Consider the following 17471-nt stretch of genomic DNA (forward strand, 5'->3'; position numbering starts at 1 on the left):
GGATGGGATTTTTCTCTGTTCTGTTCTCTTCCCACAGCCAGGTTGCTGTCATTCTGTGGTTCATACTCTGGCCCACCAGGCAATGTAAAACAGGTGGGTTAAGGTGTTTTTTGTTTTTTTTTTTTTTTTTTTAAATTAAAAATATCAATTTTTGCATCCAACTCCAACTGCAGTAAATGGGGGTTAGGTGCAAACATGAATTACAGCCAAATGTATCTCTGTTAAAAGCACTGGCCTCTAACAATCTGACTCAGAACAGTCATGTTTGCTTCAGTGAACCAGAAAGCAAATAATCTCTTGATTAGCTCATTACCCACTTATTTTATTCTTTCAAGAGGTATATACATATATCATGCATATACACACACACAATTGTGTATGTAGAAACTTCATCTTTGGATGCTGCCAGCCAGATCCCCAACAGATGCATAGGTGCAACCACAGTTGCATTGAATTCATGAGGTATAGACTGATATACACAAGCTGATGATCTGGTTGTAAGTCAGCCAGATAAGTTTGCTTTGAAACCCAACATTAAATTATGATTTACCTAAACTTTCAGGGCCCCTGAAAGTTTTGCATTTCAGATCTCAACAAAACAGTGATGTGTTTCTTAGCTCTATATATGGCCTGGGCTGCTTGTATGTCTTGTGCTAGACACTTCAATTCACTGTGTTATGAACTATGAAAACTGAGTTGTTGATCATGTAATGATTTCTATGTTGATGAAGTAACAAATACTATCAGTAGTGGGTATAACCGCCTCAACTCATGTAACTTTGTCATTATGACGTAAGTGCTCCTAAAAATGAATAATTTTTGTCTTCAAGTGACACAGCCGAAGTCCCCCGTGGTCATCGAAAAGACCCTGAATCTTCGGTTAGCCCAAGCCGTAAATCAGAATAACATTTGGTAACTGCTTCCTATTATAGGACGTTGGGTTGTGATATACCAGCTACCGTTTGTCCCTGGGCAGTCTATATGAATCAAGTGGAAATGTAGTCATTTTGATGAATGGCTGTTCAGGTGTATACAGTAAATACTGACTGGCATTAGTAGCAGCATAGCTTCACAGAGGTTCATGCAATGCAGTGTGCTCGGACTCAGTCGAGTATGGAAAGGTGGCTGCACAGCAGTTTCAGGACAGAGGACTAAGGGCTGTTTGTCCCTTACAGCTGAGCTGGAGAAACTTACCTGAGAGCAGACAGGACTTAAGAGCTAGTTCCCCTGGCATTCTGCATTGCATGCAATGTTGTCATACAGAAACCGCACTTGTTAACACGCAGCTCTAACATGTGTCTGTCATAAAGGATGAATAATGTTCGGCATACCGTATCTATATTCAGAGGCCATGGTACGCTGCTGAGGCCATTTCTTGTGTCCACCAATGCTGCGATAATAAGCTTCTTCTTTTACAGGTGAAATATTTCCCTCACTACCTGACCGAGACCGACCGCCTTCACTGTTACTGTCCATTGTAATTTCTATGGAGAAAAAGGGAATGATCTATTAAAACATATTGTATAGTTGCCTTTGCGGAGGCTCCTGCGGGCAGGCTTTGCCTACCTTTTTGTCTGACTTGCATATAGTAGGAAGGCTAAACACTGCATAAGCTTTGCCAGATGTCTCAGACTCTAGAAATCCTTCTTCAGCAGGGGAATGACAGAGATATGTAATTCCTTTTTTTAAAGCATCTGAATTTTGTGCTTTTTAAATTTCATACAGTGAAAATATTGTTTGTTAGATCTTTGGATAGGAATCATCTTTTATTATGAGGTTTAAACAATCCTACCTGCCAGATCTGCAAGGTCAAGAGCACTGTAAACTGTGTTTCACCTTCTAAAGTATCAACCTAAAAACAAAAATTAATTAATTTACTTAAATCCTACCTGCAAGAAGATACTAATCCAAACTATCCAAAGAACATTTCGGAGAAAGGTTTTATCACTGGAATCCTAAGAACATTACAATTTTGAAGATCTTTCCCACTAATTTAACCTCCCAGAGCTGCCTTAAGAACTTTCCATCACTAAAGTGACCCTTTAGCTGAATAACTCAGGAAAAACTCCAGGCATAAACGTAAAGGAATAAGCTGCTGCCAAGAAATTTGGAATCCACGTTTGAGCTATATGCTGAGCCCAACAAGTGTCATGTATTTAAGCAGTCTAAACTTTGGCTGAATCGTATTTACTTTCTTCTTTCCTTTTATATTACTCTGCCTTTCACTTTGTGGGACTACATATTATAGTGACAACTATAATAACTTCCTTCTTCAAAAACCATACTCGCAGCCCTTATTCATGGGAAATTTCCTCTGTCGGTGGGAGTTCTGAACAGTGGGTTCAAGTTTATACAATGCTTTACTATATGCTTCTGGATGCCCTACTTTTACCACATTTTATTTATCTATCTGAACTCTTGATACATTTCATATCTTGTAGATTTTTTTTCCAGCAGGCTTTCTGGAAACAACTTTTGTGCAGAGTTTTATCAAGTGTTTATATTTGCTTCACTTATCCTCAAAGTGATTTATTACAGTGTGATGCTGAAAGCAAGAAACACTGCATACATATCTTTCAGCAATTTCAATCACTAGTCTTTTAGTCAGAAATTAGCACTCTTGAACTCTAAACCACAAAAGGCCTTTCAGCAGCTTCACAGCAAATCATTTTTTGTTTTGTTAGGTACTGTACATAAGGCTCAGTAGTTTGCTTGTTACCAGCATTATAAAATATTGTAATTTATTCCTAACGGAACTTCCCCAAAGAGCATTTGTGAATTGTACATAATACAAAATACACTAATTCACTCTAAGTTACACTGAAAGAAATAAAATCCGAGATTTTATTTTCTATCTAATTATCTGTTTGAGCACACATTGACTATCAGAAATCAATTTCTTTATCTGATTCTTAAGCTGCTGGTATTGAACTAATAGCATTACTTAGTGGTTTCCATGTCCTAACTTTGTTGACAGAAGGTGAGCTCTGATAAATTTAATTACTTCGCTTATTTTTTTAATTAAAATGAAAATTAAAAAGGAAACCTGAAGGATTAATTCAAACAAACCTGTCTTCTCTCTCACTATTTATAAAAAAAAATTTAAAAGATAATATAAAAGAAAGAACTTTGATACAAAACTTGCTTTAAGTAGTCCAAACATAAACCATAAATCTTCACCCCTGAGAAAAAAAAAAGCTGCTTTCAGAGAAAACGAAAAAGCACGTGAAAATCTAACAGTCGTCACACCATCATCTGAAAACTATTTGGTTCAGCTAGCAGTAACTTGTCAACAGAAGCACAAGAGCCTCCCTGGAGCTGATTCTCCCCCATATCATTTTCATACCACTGTAATTCCATTGACATCTGTGAAGATTATCCTGGTTTACACCAGGATGTGAGATGAGAATCAATCAGGCCTCTGACCAGTCATGCTGTATTGAAGAGACTAAAAGTTTCACGCATTATAGCTGTGTGTGTTTTCTGATCTATGGTTTCAATAATAATAATTAATATGTATTAGATATCAAAATAATTGTGCCCACTAGGGGGATTTTGCTTTTAATTTATGGTACAGGTATTTTAGTGTGATTCTATGAAAAGGGAAAAATATTAAATATTTAAAAATAAAATCATTCCTTAATGATCAGTCCCTGTCCTTCTGATAAATCACATTTGTGACATCTCTTGTTCACATAAGTGTCAGGTGAGAATTGCCTTGCACTGCTTCCTTCTCCTCCTGATGATGCCTACAGTATTCACAAATTAAAGTCCAGATTAGGGACAGGAACTGGACCAACGTTCCATCTTCATGGACTAAAGTTTTTCTAATAGCTCACAGAACTCTTTCTGCACTTGTTTTGCATGTGTGTCCTGATTTGCAGTGTGAATGTTTCTTATTTGTCAGTATAGAGTGCAAGTTTTAACAGATACGTATTTGTCCATAGTGTCTTGATTCCATTATCTTTTCTGCACTACTTTTTGGATTTTCTGGTATACACCAGCATATGGTTTAAGTCATAAGTAAACCAGAACAGGGATGATTCTGTAAGAAATATCAAATCTAGTAAACATATGCAAGTTCTACTAGCATGTTACATTTAACAGCTTCCATTTTTCCTGATAAATTCCAAAAAGTAGTCAAGAAAATGGAAAGTGAATGCAAAATGATGGTTGATGAATGGAACGATGGATGGCTGAATGGATGGCTGAATGGGTACATTTATTTTACTGATCATATAGTAGCCTGCCTGCATTATAATTTCTTCTTAGGGAAGATCTGACAGTACTTAAGCTTAACCAAGCTTAGAAAAGCTTCAACACCCACCCAATTCAATGAAAAGACTCCCAGTGATGTCAATGACTACTGATTCAGCCCCCTGTGAGACCCCAATACACTCATATTTAGATGGAGATGTTTTTAGTTCCATTTTATCCCATTTAAACTAAGAGTAACCATGGTTCAAGACAAGTTGTTTCTTTTTTAAGGATCACCTTCCCAACTCTGAGGCTGCAAAGAACAGAAATGCACCAATCTGTCCAACTAACCAATGGAAGGGACCAACATTGGTCGAGACCTTTGTGGCACTGCACTGCCATGAGAGGACCTTCGCCCTGCATGCTCCGCCCTTTCAGGCCGTCCTGCGGATGATGGATTACCTAAAAGCTAAAAAACAACAACAGAAAAAAACAGGTTTGTAAGTTACATGCATGGTAACATTATGGTTATATGGTTGGACATTAATCAGGTCAATCACATTTGGAAGCATAAGCTCTAAAGGCAACTAAACTTAGTTTTTAACTGAAAGGTTAGCTGAAAAGTAAATACTGTTGCCTGGCAAACCTGCAAAAGAAAAAATGGTTCCCTGATTTATGGCAGAGTTTTGTAACCAGCAGTCACACATCAGAACAAAAAGAAAAGAAAAGAATAATTTTTGAAATATTCTTTTGCCTTTGTTGTTGCTGCTAAAAGGATGTTATAGTCTGAAGAGTAGTACAACCAGTCATCAGAGCTGTGGAGATTGGACTGCACTGAAAAGGCAAGCCTTTTTTGTAATCGGCTATATAGCTTTGTCCAGTTTGCAGTATGTGATCAAGTGTACGTCCTTCTGTCTTTGAACACACTGCTTTTCTATAATGGCCTTCGGTTGTTAAAGCCTTTTAAAGGTCATTGAAACACGTAGAAGGGAACGTAGACACACTTCGTCTCACATCACAGCTGTCTCTTTCTGTTCACTACCCTTGCAGAAAATGTTGCTATTTTAATATCTAAATGGTACTATTTTAATGCTCTCCAGAGTTTATCATGCACTCATTAAGATTAATACAGCTTGGGCGCCAATTTTAATGGGAGAAATCTTTAAGGATCACTTCAGCATAAACCGCTAGGCTGGAAGAGCAGGCAGCTGATTTCTACTCTTACATGAAACATTAGATTTGAGGTTTCCACTCTGGACTGTTGCAGACTGAGAGGGTAAAGAACTTGCTTTCATCTTTAGGGAGCAGGGAAGCCTATGGATGCATCTATCAAAGTGTGGAGAGACTGCTATAGATTAATGGACAGAAATGCAAATAGGCAAGATCACGCAGAGACATCCTTGAAAGATATGGAATGGCCCTGGCCTCTCCCTTTGGAAGAAGCTGTTTGCCTGCATTCTCATGCAGAGATGCAGTCTGCAACTTCAAAGGCAAGAAGAGATGGTCTAAAAAGGAAGGCAAAGTAGTGACAGTGCAGAGATAAGGCAGAAAATGGAAATATGATGAAACCTGTGACTACATAAATCTGGGTCACTGTCACACTGGGGAGAATCTTGATTCTTGTCTGGAGATGTTTCATTATAAAGAGCATATCCTGAAAATTCTGGGAATGAGGCTAACAAAAACAACATGATGAAATGAATTCCTCGACATTAAAACAAACCAAAACACAACACAAAAAAACCAAAAACTGATGAATTTTTTTTCCAGTTAAAATGCAGCTTTTTTTTAAAGCAACATTTAGATGGGCAAAATAAAGAAAAACAATCTTTTGGAAAAAATTATAGTTCAGCTAACCCTTAATTAAAATTTAGATTCAGTTGTCCTTTAATAAAAGCAGCCATTATTATAATTTGTTCTGTGGGAAAATCATTGTAAAGCAAATTAAACTGATTTCAGCATGACACAAAAGAGGACTGTAAAGGAAAATGCAGAATAATAAACAAAAATGAATGGGGAGGAGAAAAAAAAAGGAAAAATGTAGCAGATAGGTCCAAAGGATGGACTCTGAAAATTAATTCAGGAAAAAAAGAAAAAGAAAAGAACAAAAGAAAGAAAACAGACTGATTTGGCAAGCAGACGTTAGAAGGAAGATTTATTTCACACACCAGAGAGTCTTCTGCATCTCTGTGGGATGGCTTTGCAAGTAGACCAGCTGCCCTAGAGTCAGCCATTTTTAAGTCGGTCTTCCAGCCTCCCTGAACATCTTCATTAGACAAATTATCTGTTCTATTACATTTCTGAGTCTCATACTTTTTCTCGTAACTGGGCTTGACCTGTTCACTCCTGGGCTCTACAAAGGAAGGACCCAGGTCACCAAAATCTTCTTCGATGCTGGTTTGTCTGGTTAAAGTTTTCCTGCGAGCAAGCAATGGCCTCATGCTTTTCCTGCAGGAACAGTTAACAGTCTCTGCACAACAGCTAGATGCAACGTTGGCAGAAACTGAATCACAAGTATATCTGAAATTGAACCGAGATTCTTCTTCTTCACTTCCACAGTCAAGTCCACTGTCTGGGCTTCTCGATAAGGATCGGCTATATTTACATCCTTTGTCGTCTGCAGCAAAATCCTCCATGCCTGAAATTCTGTGCTTGGTTGGGTACCAGAAGTTGTGCTGCTGGTCTTGATTGTAGGGCCTAGGTAGTCTAGAGTCTCTAGCTATTGTGGGATTCTTTTTATAGGGCATACCTAAACCCTGCTTGTACAGCAGTTCAGAGTATTCACCATCCTCTTCAGCTACTTCTGGAATACTGAAAAGCTTTTTACTGTGATGTATCTGCTGTGAAAAGTCAGGCTGTTCCAAAAATGTGGCTTCAGTGTTCTTATTCTTATCGCACTCCTTAAGATTATGTAATGTTAAAAACCAGACAGGGAACAAATAGTGTGTGACAAAAATAAAATGGGAGGGAAAAGGGAGAAGAAAAGAAAAATAAAGACAGAATTAGTTTTAGAGCAATGGCAAACATAAGACATGCAGCTTATTTAGTGAAAAGGATGTCATGCTTTGAATGAGAATCTGTGAAAAATAAGGACGTGATTAAGAAGTTGCTGGGTGTCAGGTACAACATGAGAGGTCAGTACAAACAACTGAGTGATGCTCTTAACAAGAATAAACCCATGCATTTAAAACAAAGCAATAAAAGCTGCATACAGGTTTCAGCATGGTGAATGAGAATGGCATTAAAACGCAGCTCTAATGCTTAGTATGTTCCTTGCCCCATGCCAAATTGCTATATAATTTTTCTATGTAACCAGAACCCGTATCTGAGAATGAAAATTCCATTCTAGCAAGCATTTTGCTTTGCATCTGTTAAAGTATCCTGTATGAATAGCAAATACTCCCTACATCTCCTCCCAGAGGAGAGCTATTCTGTAGACATCATTAAAGGTGTTCTAGTTTCCTTCATAAAATTGTAAAAAAATGGCACCATTTTTAAAGCTTGGCTTCCACAGAAAGAACCCTGAGAAGCATGCTGCTCTCTGATGTCACTTGGTCTGCACTGTCATCAGATCTCTCATCATAATCTTGTACCTGCTTGATAAAACCAATATTTGAAAATCAGCCTATTAGCAGAAGTAAAAAAAAAAATCTCTCTTTATACCAGAAGTAGGTAAAAAACTGTCCCAGCCTGGATAAAATAAGCATTCTGAACACGATAGATACATTTTGTAATTTTTCTATTATATTTACACAAAACACAGGTTGGTGTAACCAAAGAATCCTATGCAGTACCTTTGTTGGACTCTGAGAAGAGACCATGGAATAATGATGCAGGAGGTGTTGGTTTTGATTGACATGGTTTATAAATTCTACATCATGGAAATCACCTCTCCTCGTACATTATTCAATGCCCAGATCAGGTCGGTCTCTGGACACAACAGCACCCATAAACAATGACAAGATCATCTTGGAGACTCAGCAATACATCTCTCTCTGAGCATGTTAAATTTAACTGAGTTTTGGATGTCTTCCCCATTCAAGCATTAGGAACTTTGTAAGTTACTTTATGACTATATTTGTTTCACCTATTTTCATTCATTTTTAAAATGTCTGTCACATTTATGAAACTTTCGAGACAAATTGCCATGAAAGTGGAAAAAAGTCAATAAATATGAACAAGGATAGTTTTGATTGGGGCTCAAATATCTCACATTTTAGAACCTTCAGATCAGGTCAGTGAGTTGAATCTTCCTTTGATCACCCATGTCAGCCTTTGTTTTAGGGAATCATCGGAGGGAATAATAATTTCCCAATAAAGCAAATACATATCTGCAAGCAAAATGTCTTCTTGTTACTTGGGGGCATCTATTAACTCAGGAGAGAATACTCGATTACGGCTGTAAGGGCATGGTTGGCATACTTTCAGATGTAAGAGGAACAGGAATCTGATTACATTATGGAAAATTCAGTAAACCTGGTTTTCATTTTTTTGTTAATTATTGATGTAAAGTGAATTGTGAAAGAGGGGGAAATTATTGAGCGCTTTGGGATCAGAATCTGACCTGCATTTTATATCAGAAAATTATCAGCATGTTGAGCCATATTCTCCAAATCACATCCATGAGTCCTTCCCCAGGAAGTACTCACATACTGAATTCCACTTCTGCAGAATGAGTCAACCAACCGTGTACCCTTCACATACACTACTACATCAAGAGTAGTATGCCTGCAGACTTTAACAGGTCTAAAATTATTTACTATGCCAATTAAGGGCCTGGACCTTTCTTTTTAAATATCAACGTTGGCAATACTAATTTAAAACCAAGAAGTAAATATACTTTCTGATGCATAAAGAACAAGAACAGCCTAGGGATAATTCACTTTTTCCCAGAGGAAAGGGACAGAAGCAGCATGCAGAAGGACTTACGTTTCAACCTTTATGTTAACAGAATAATAGAAACACTTTTCTTTTGAAAAAGTACCTGTCTCATTCCAGATAGTATCAGAATAAAAGGACTGAATTTATAGTACATGAAAGCAGTTACAGGAATGGTCAAAGTTCTTGTACGCATGAGAAAATAGTATTGCTTTTTAGTTAAATGGCAGCATATTGGAAGAAATATCAACCTGTGGGTTTCCTTATCATTCAAATTATCCAACTTTCTAAGAAAACACAATTTAGTGTAATTGCTAGACACATAAAATGCAAATACAATTTACACATACAAATATACAATGGGAAACATATATTCTGTATTGGATAGGTTCAACATTCTACGTATACTTTAATTGTTATACTAAAGTTGTCTTTCATGATTAATATTCCTGTGTCATGTTAAAGCAATATTTCTGATAGGTATTTCCTACTGTATCTGGTGATTCCTTAATAATCAGAGCACGAGAATTTCTAATAATGCATTTATCAAAACAAGCTGACCCAACTTCCTTTCTTACAAGCATGCTTTAAAGCCTGTGGAAGAGATGGGACTAGCACTGGAAACAGGGACAAATTACTGAGACATGAAAAACCTAAGCTGTTTTTTCTTCTATATGTATGTATGTTTATATAAATCTCCTTGCTTAGAACTCATTGTCAGGGTAGCACATGTAGTATATTGTCATATAGACATGGGAAAGGTCCCCAGATATAGAACAGATATTGCAACTTCAACAATTACATATAGGAAAATAGTCAATTAGTTGAAAGATTAGCTATCAAATAATGAGAAAAAAAAGAAAAAAGTAATAAATGTATTAAAGTGGCCTTGACATCAGTTCTAGGACTATACGACAGTGTGAGTTTTAATGGTCTGCAAAATCCCTAATTGATTAAAAGAAATGCTTTGAAGGAAGAATCAAAATATGGAGGTACTCCTAAGGTTTCTCTGCAGTCACACTTACCTTAAGTGCATTGTGTGAAGTCACACTGACTCGTCGCCTTCCTCCATCCTCCAGCTGCATTTCAGAGTACAGCTCTTCCTCATCTTCTTCCATAATATCAGACAAGTCAGAACCTCTGCTGCTCTCTGTATGGTACTCTTCACCATGGCAATAGTGAGGCTAATCGACAGGGTGAGAGAGAGAAATCTTTACTGACTGTAAAGCTGAAAATCCTTGTATAACACCAATGAGGACTAGAGCATTTCCTAGGTTTGAATATCACACTAATACCCACATACAAATTACATCATGTGGCTTGCTGCTCTATTCTAGTGGAGAGATTATTTATACATTTTTTTTGCCCATTTATGCTCTCACTTAAAAAAAATCTATTGATCCCATAGGTGATACAAAAAAAAAAGGATGTCTGCACTCACAGCACCAAATCTAGTTTTAGTCTTGATTAAATTCCCTTGATTTAAAGAGGTCCTTCATGCATCAATGGACTTGCTGACCAAATTGTAAAAGCCCTAGGATAATTCACATATCATCTGTTCTTCACAGCTGTTTGTTGCATCACATTGTAATTTAAAAGTGATCAGCATTTAATTGTTGCAGGATGTTACCATTGTATAATATAGCTAGCTGATGGAATTTGAAGCTTTAATTCTCTTAAATACTGTAGGAATAGACTGGCTAAAACCTTAATTGTCTTTTAAAATTAGGCCAAATATTTCAAGTTCCCATAAGTTTCCAATTAGTTGGAAGGAGGAAAAAGTATGTCCTACTGAATTGCTACTGTTAAATAGAAGTGGCTTCAGCAAAACATTACATCTAACAGATCATAAACCAAACTCATTGTATTTGCAAGGACAAATTTTCAAATGGAAGCATGTGTCTGTCAGATTGCAGTAGAATATTTGAAGGATCAAATATTCTACAAGTACTACAATGCTAGAAATTACTGCATTCCTTCCCCCAGCAATACTAATGAAGAAATAATTTCTGTGGTACCAGATCAATTCCCATAGCTATGTAAAACGCTGATATCAATCAATCCCAGCAATGAGAAGAAAACGTCTACAATAAGCAATTTCTCCAAAGCGAAGATGGATTTGCCCTCCAAATACAGGAGGTAATTTTTCCTCTTTTAATTCTTTGAAGATAATTACAGAGCTAAAAAGATTGTAGTGTGAAGCCTTTAGTAGTAATTCTCTGTGTCAAGCCCATAAATGTTTTCAGATTCTTCAGATGTATTATATTAGGATCAACTTAGAAAAAAAGCCACTGCAGGTTAACAATGGTTTTGGTTTCTTTTTTACGTTAAAAGATCAGACTATACTCTAATGCTTCATTTTTCACATTTAAATTTTGTGGCTTTTATACTAAATTTTATTATGTCATCAGTTCCATTCCAGCAGAATCTTGATCCTGTTTTTCACAGGAAATCACTCCTGCACTCCTGTTCTCGGCTGTATCCCAACAGACTTGGGGGTTGCACTGGCACAGTACTACAAAACTTGCCCAACAGAATGCACAGTGCCTTGTAGATTATCAAAGGCCAATACTGCTGGAACAAAGCCCTGATTGCTTGGGCAATCAGACTACAGAAACCTAGCAAACTGTCTCCAAGCTTATCCATTGTGGTTTTAACAACAGCATTGCCTTGCTAAGCAGCCACTCAATTGTTTAAATAAATGTTCCAATTCAAGCACTACATTAATTAAGGTATAAAATGTAACTAGGAGATATTATATAAGCAATAATCATGCAATTCTGCTTGCAATCAAGTAACTCTGCATGGAATAGGGCATACACACTCTGTGTTCAATAACTAGGTGCATTCACACATGCAGATTTCCAGTGGCCATACTCTATGGCCATATATTCCATGCACCTGTGGTGGTTATTTCACATGTTTTCTAGTGCTGCCTATCCCGCAAGTGTGCCAAGTTGTCTCGGAATTTCAGGACTATCTCCGATACTTACTTCCCTTGTCCTTATTATCTATTTACAGAGCAAATCAACAGCTTGCAGAAAACAGTATCTTCAAACATTTTTGTGACAAAAAGAATAATTATTATTCCCATTTTATTCTTGGTTGACAGGCCCACTGACCCAGATCCTCAGAGGTATTGAGATATTTAGATGCATAAATACTTGTGAGGATCCAGGCAAGAAAGATTAACTTTCTAAGTTCACAAAGAAAGTCTGTGACAGACTGATACTGCACCACTGTTTCAGAATTGTGATCCATGCCACCCTTCCCTGTGGAGCATTTTAAATGGGGGAGTTTAAAATCAATATATCTTCCGACAAAACACAACATGGCAGACATGAAGGATTTCCATTAGTAGCCATGTCTAATGCTAATAACAATCTTGATGAAAAAATATTAATGTTAGTTGCATTTGCTGGCAGTTTTTTTACTCTTATCTATGGATTAAGGCAAGTCAACTGATAGAAAGGCAGAGACCTTTGGTAGGGAACCAGCATACAGAATAGCACTTGCTTCTGGAAGACAGCAGCAGCACATAAGCATTATAATGAAATTAGTAAACTAATAATTTCTTATGGAGAAAACCACCACAGATGAGGTTTCTCCAATTTTCTCCAATTATTTCTTAACTAACAAAGCAAGCGGTAAAAGTGATCATCTTTCATAAAAATGCAAATGAGCAATTAAATTACAAATAGCTATATCTCGTGAAGCTATAAAATAAACATTTAATAATCAATTTACACTTAACATGCCACAGCTGTTTTGCCAGACATAATTTAACTGCTATTTCTCAAAGTGCATTTTTGACAGCATTTTAAAGCAGTGAGGAATTCTTTCAGCCTTACATGAAAACTAAATTTAAAACCTAATCAGATCTGAGAGTACTTGCAGCCAAGGAGATTTCAAATCTAGCTTTGAGGATGTAACTAGTAGATAAGAGAGCTTACTCTTTTTAGGCTTCAAGGAATATAACTTTAAGGGTTCCCAGCCTTCCAGTATTCATATCTAAACCTGTTATTTTGTAGAGCTTGGTAAAGCAGATGTACTCCTACTCACCCTTTAATGATCTGAGGTAGTAAATCCACATGGAGCCGCGACTTTGTACTCACATGGTAGATACCTCCAAGTTTATTTACCTTGGTCCCTTACAAACACTCTAAACTTTTTACACTGGGCGTTCTTAATAAGATCACTGGTCCTGTTAGAAAATCTTTGTGTTTAGAATAATTTTAATTGTATACAGAGGTAGAGATGCATCTCATCCACCAGCACATTTTGGAAGAACAGTGTGATTGCACGTACTCTAAAAATGGGGACCACTGTATGTGAAGATGGAACCAAATCAAATCCTGAAGCCACATATTTAGAACACTGGAAATTTGAAACAATGTTTATACATTTATAAATACTTGAACGTCTATAATAAACTGAACCAAAATTCCAGAAAGTCTCAAAACCAGTAAGAGAAGGAATACTGTTGCTTGGACCCTTTAACATGGGAGGTCAGATGGTTAGCTAACAAGATTATTCCATCATGCTAAGACATAGGAAAATATCTCTTTACTAGAATTTACATCTCCCTTGAAATTAATGTAATAAATTACTTCATATTTGTTTTCAGTGGGATCAGACTAAAAGCTGTGCAAAATTCTTCTGACAACATCTTTCTATTCATTACAGCATGTCAAGTATATAGTGTTGGTGTTCTGCTAATTAGGATTATAGGTTATGGCTTTTATGTAAAACAAAAATCCTTCCCCTTTTCCCACAGCATGTTTTCATATGCAGTCGTAACACATCATACAAAAAAACCCCAGAGCCTGAATATGACATTCCAGTCACATTTTCAGCTCCAGTTTTTTCAGTTTCCAGTGCTTAAGACTGTTGCTTGCAATAACGATCTATAAGTGCATGGTGCCAAGCATTCAGTTCCCATTGGACAGTTATGTTCCAGTAACAGGACATTCATCTACCTCCCCACAATTTAGCTGCTTGTCTGTGTAGTTTACCAATATGCCTACAATAATCAGATGGTGACCTGGATAGCCTGCTTAGCTTCATAAAATACTTGTTTCATGTTCTTGTGTCAGGTGTCCGACAAGACCAGGCTACTTACTTGCTTTCCAAGTTCTGATCCTTTCAGGAAATCATCAACTGAAGCTCCCCTTCTTTTGATATTAGGAGAATCATAGCCATCTTCTTCATCATCTGAGTTAGCGTACTGGGCTGCGTTACTCCTTTCACTAAAAACACTCCTTCTCTCCATCTGGCAACAAAACAAAAAATGGAAAATTGTGAAGCAGATTTGTTCCTGCAACCAATGGAAGAAATCACAAACATAAGACATAAGGACTCAATAACACAACATCTAAATAGACATTGGTTTAAAGCAATGTTAGTTTCCCCTGACTGTAACCTTTTAGTTTTCAAGAATTTTTTGCTTGTCATATTACTCTCACTCATAAACAATTATATGCTTTTATGTGACCATCAACTCAGCTGCTAGCTTTCTTCCCTGTACCACTTATGTCAAAATTCTCAGTATGCTACAAGTCAGAGGCTGCTAATGAAGACACTAATTTCCCCTTGGCAGAAGGTTAGCAGAAGACCTAGCCACTACAGCATTTTTGACCTCCATACCAAAAAAGCTATAGAATGAGACTTCGTGCTCTTCCTCTGCTCTGAGGTGACTCTTACCCTCAGCTACTGAATCCAGCTGCTTACTCTCATGACAATAACCATGAGCCATCTAACAGGCTGGATGAAGGGCAGGGAGAAGACACACAGCTTCTGTACCAGCCTACTGCAAGGGAAGAATTTCTACTACTGGGGACTAAACATGACAAATATCATTGGCAGAATTTGATTTAATTTAATGTGAATCCATCTGTAAACTTCTGTCCAGATCCCTGGATTAAACATTTCAAGCATCACTAAAATTAATGTAATTAAACATGGTTCAGAGCATATGTTATGTCAGCAATTTTCAAAACCAGAGAAAGTATTTCAGTTCTCTTTCCCTATATGGTTGTTAAATCAACTTTCACGTCAGAGTACCAAAGAAATTAATTGCCTTTTATCCCTCTATTACATTTATTCTGGTTTGCTTTATTTATAAAGAAAAGGAAGAAATATACACATGAACATATATGTATTTAAGCAGATCTTATTGATCCAGAATTACTCCGCTTCCCAAAAGCTGTATCATCACTCAACCGGCTCAATTCTATCCCAAAACAGGGACAGTCAATAAGTTGGGGCTGTTAAGACATGTGTGAACTGTCAAAATTAATGGAGTTATTTTGGAGATACAATGGGAGATGGAATACTAGACATAAAAATTAATGACTGCCAGATGAAGGACCAAGAGAATGCATCAAAAAAAGTGACACCAGAGCTTGAAACAAGTAAAAGTTGTGAGCAGCTTGTGATGAGAAAGTAACTGGCCAGGGGGTATTTAAATATTGTATGCTTGGGTAGGAAAACCAGAGCATGCTGTCAGGATGCATGTGTATCAGCTATGCTGACCCAAGAGCCTCGAATATGGGATTTAAATTCACTAGCAAACACCTAAGTCACTACAGCAGCCATGGGCCATAATGGTCTCAAAACGAGGGAGTCTCCTTTGGGCAGTGATACTTCCAGCAGCTACAAAAGGAGCTGTAATGAAAAGCTTTCATTTGGCAGCTATGCTGGAGCAGTTGTAAATATCTGTGAAGGTGTAAGCACTGAGAAAGGGACACTCTTGAAGAGTAAATATGTAACATTGCCTGTATATCCATGACAGCGCACAAAATAGTGCTTTATGTGGCATCTAAACTGCTATTTGCTGTTTTGAAAAAGAAGATGGGTTTAGAATACAAACATGTCTCATCTGACTGCTGGTTAGAGTCCCTTTTAAGAAATTACACTGTTCTCATTTTGTAAAGTGTCAGAAAGATTAGCTCTCATGGTAAGTCTGCTCAGGACTTTTGTCTACCTACCTATTTCTGGACCCATTTTTAAACTGCCCTTTATTGTTTTGGTCTCTTTCAAAGTACTTTAGTACTTCTCACAGGCACAAGACTCCCTTTTGACTCCTACAGGATCCAAGCACAAACTTTAATAATTCCTATCTTGTTCAGAAGTGAGGTTCTGCATTTTTGGAGACATTTCTAGTGATGTTATGAGGTTTCTATTGCTGACCAAAGGCTGATCTTTATGGTTACAACCATATTTGTGGAAGATGGCACAGAATTTTAGCACACTGCTTCTTCTCAAACTATGGATCTTCAGAGTTTAGAAATGATTAGCTGCTCCTTAAAGCATATGATACAAAAAATTCTTTGATGCAAAGTGCCACAATGAATAAAGCCAGCCCAAAAAGCCTTAAAAAAAAGTTTGCCTTTACCCTATTGCTCTCTGCAACTCGTTGTGCAGCTTCTCTTGCCATGGCTTTTGCGACAGTATTTGGGACAGGTGTGCCTTGAGGTTGAGGGAGTATTCGGTTAGGCGATGGAGACCTCCTCCCCTGAAGCGGGCTGGGAAAGTTAGGAGCAGGTGGCTCAAGCATGTGTCCATGAACAGGGGATGCTGAACGAGTCTGCTCCCATGACTCATCCATTTTTAAATGTGGACCTAAATGTTCTTCTTTGGTTTCTGGGGCTCCGGCACTTGCTAATGGCTTAGATTTGGGAGCAGTTCTGGGGTGAGGGGTTGGAGGCACCAGTAGGTCAGATGGAATGGCAGCAACAGAAGAGTCCACTGATTCCCCTTGTGCAGAGAGCGTTCGAACTGTAAGTTCCTTTGCTTCCAAACTTCTTAGTCTCATTAGCTCCACCAATGTGTTCTCTGCTGTCGGATAGATCACTTCTGCCACCTGAGTACACAAAGAAGCAACTTACTACCGTGAAGACATCTGTTTCCCTCCCCTCAACCCCACTAAAGTACAACCTCCAAGGTCTTAACATGGAGTTAACACAGAGTGGACTGCAAGAGCTCACATTAGGGCTCCACGCTAATTAGCACCAGTTATCTTTAATCCTTTCAACCCATTTGTCCAAAAGCTTATGTGCTTATAGAAAGAAAGCTAATGAGCAAGTTATGCACAAACAAAAGAGCAGGTTCTACAGAAAACTGAGAAAACCCTGCACACATTTAAGTGCTGTCACATGTTTATCCTTGCCTCTACCTGTCAGTTGAAATTCACCTAATGTAGATGGTCACTGTAACGCTGGAAGGAGAACTCACCCGTTGACCTTTTGCATAAACACCATAGCCTGTGACATTGGCGCCATGGGAGGTCCCTGTTGCTGTCAGAGTTGGTGGTTTCCAGGACACCTGTATGGTTGCTGGGGTGGACCCAACCCGTACAGTAACATCTTGGGGTGGAGCTGGAGGACCTAAGACAG

The 17471-nt window shown here is 37.7% G+C and overlaps 1 protein-coding gene across 15 annotated transcripts in view; it reads right to left on the reverse strand.

Moving 5' to 3' along the window:
- RIMBP2 (RIMS binding protein 2) overlaps positions 1-17471 on the reverse strand; it is a 172953-nt gene that overhangs the window by 15112 nt on the left and 140370 nt on the right. For 5 of the 15 annotated variants that reach the window (XM_075769518.1, XM_075769517.1, XM_075769529.1 and 2 more), the window contains 7 exons: positions 17311-17462; positions 16472-16939; positions 14198-14347; positions 10101-10259; positions 6366-7097; positions 4549-4666; positions 1332-1484 (listed from right to left, as the gene is read on the reverse strand). In XM_075769518.1, the coding sequence (XP_075625633.1) occupies positions 1332-1484; positions 4549-4666; positions 6366-7097; positions 10101-10259; positions 14198-14347; positions 16472-16939; positions 17311-17462 (1932 nt within the window). Of the gene's footprint in view, positions 1-1331; positions 1485-1792; positions 1853-4548; positions 4667-6365; positions 7098-10100; positions 10260-14197; positions 14348-16471; positions 16940-17310; positions 17463-17471 lie in introns of all 15 variants that reach the window. The other 10 variants (XM_075769526.1, XM_075769528.1, XM_075769527.1 and 7 more) reach the window with 5 other exon arrangements.

Source organism: Balearica regulorum, chromosome 17 (assembly GCF_011004875.1).
Source record: "Balearica regulorum gibbericeps isolate bBalReg1 chromosome 17, bBalReg1.pri, whole genome shotgun sequence".
NCBI classification, from domain to species: Eukaryota; Metazoa; Chordata; class Aves; order Gruiformes; family Gruidae; genus Balearica; species Balearica regulorum.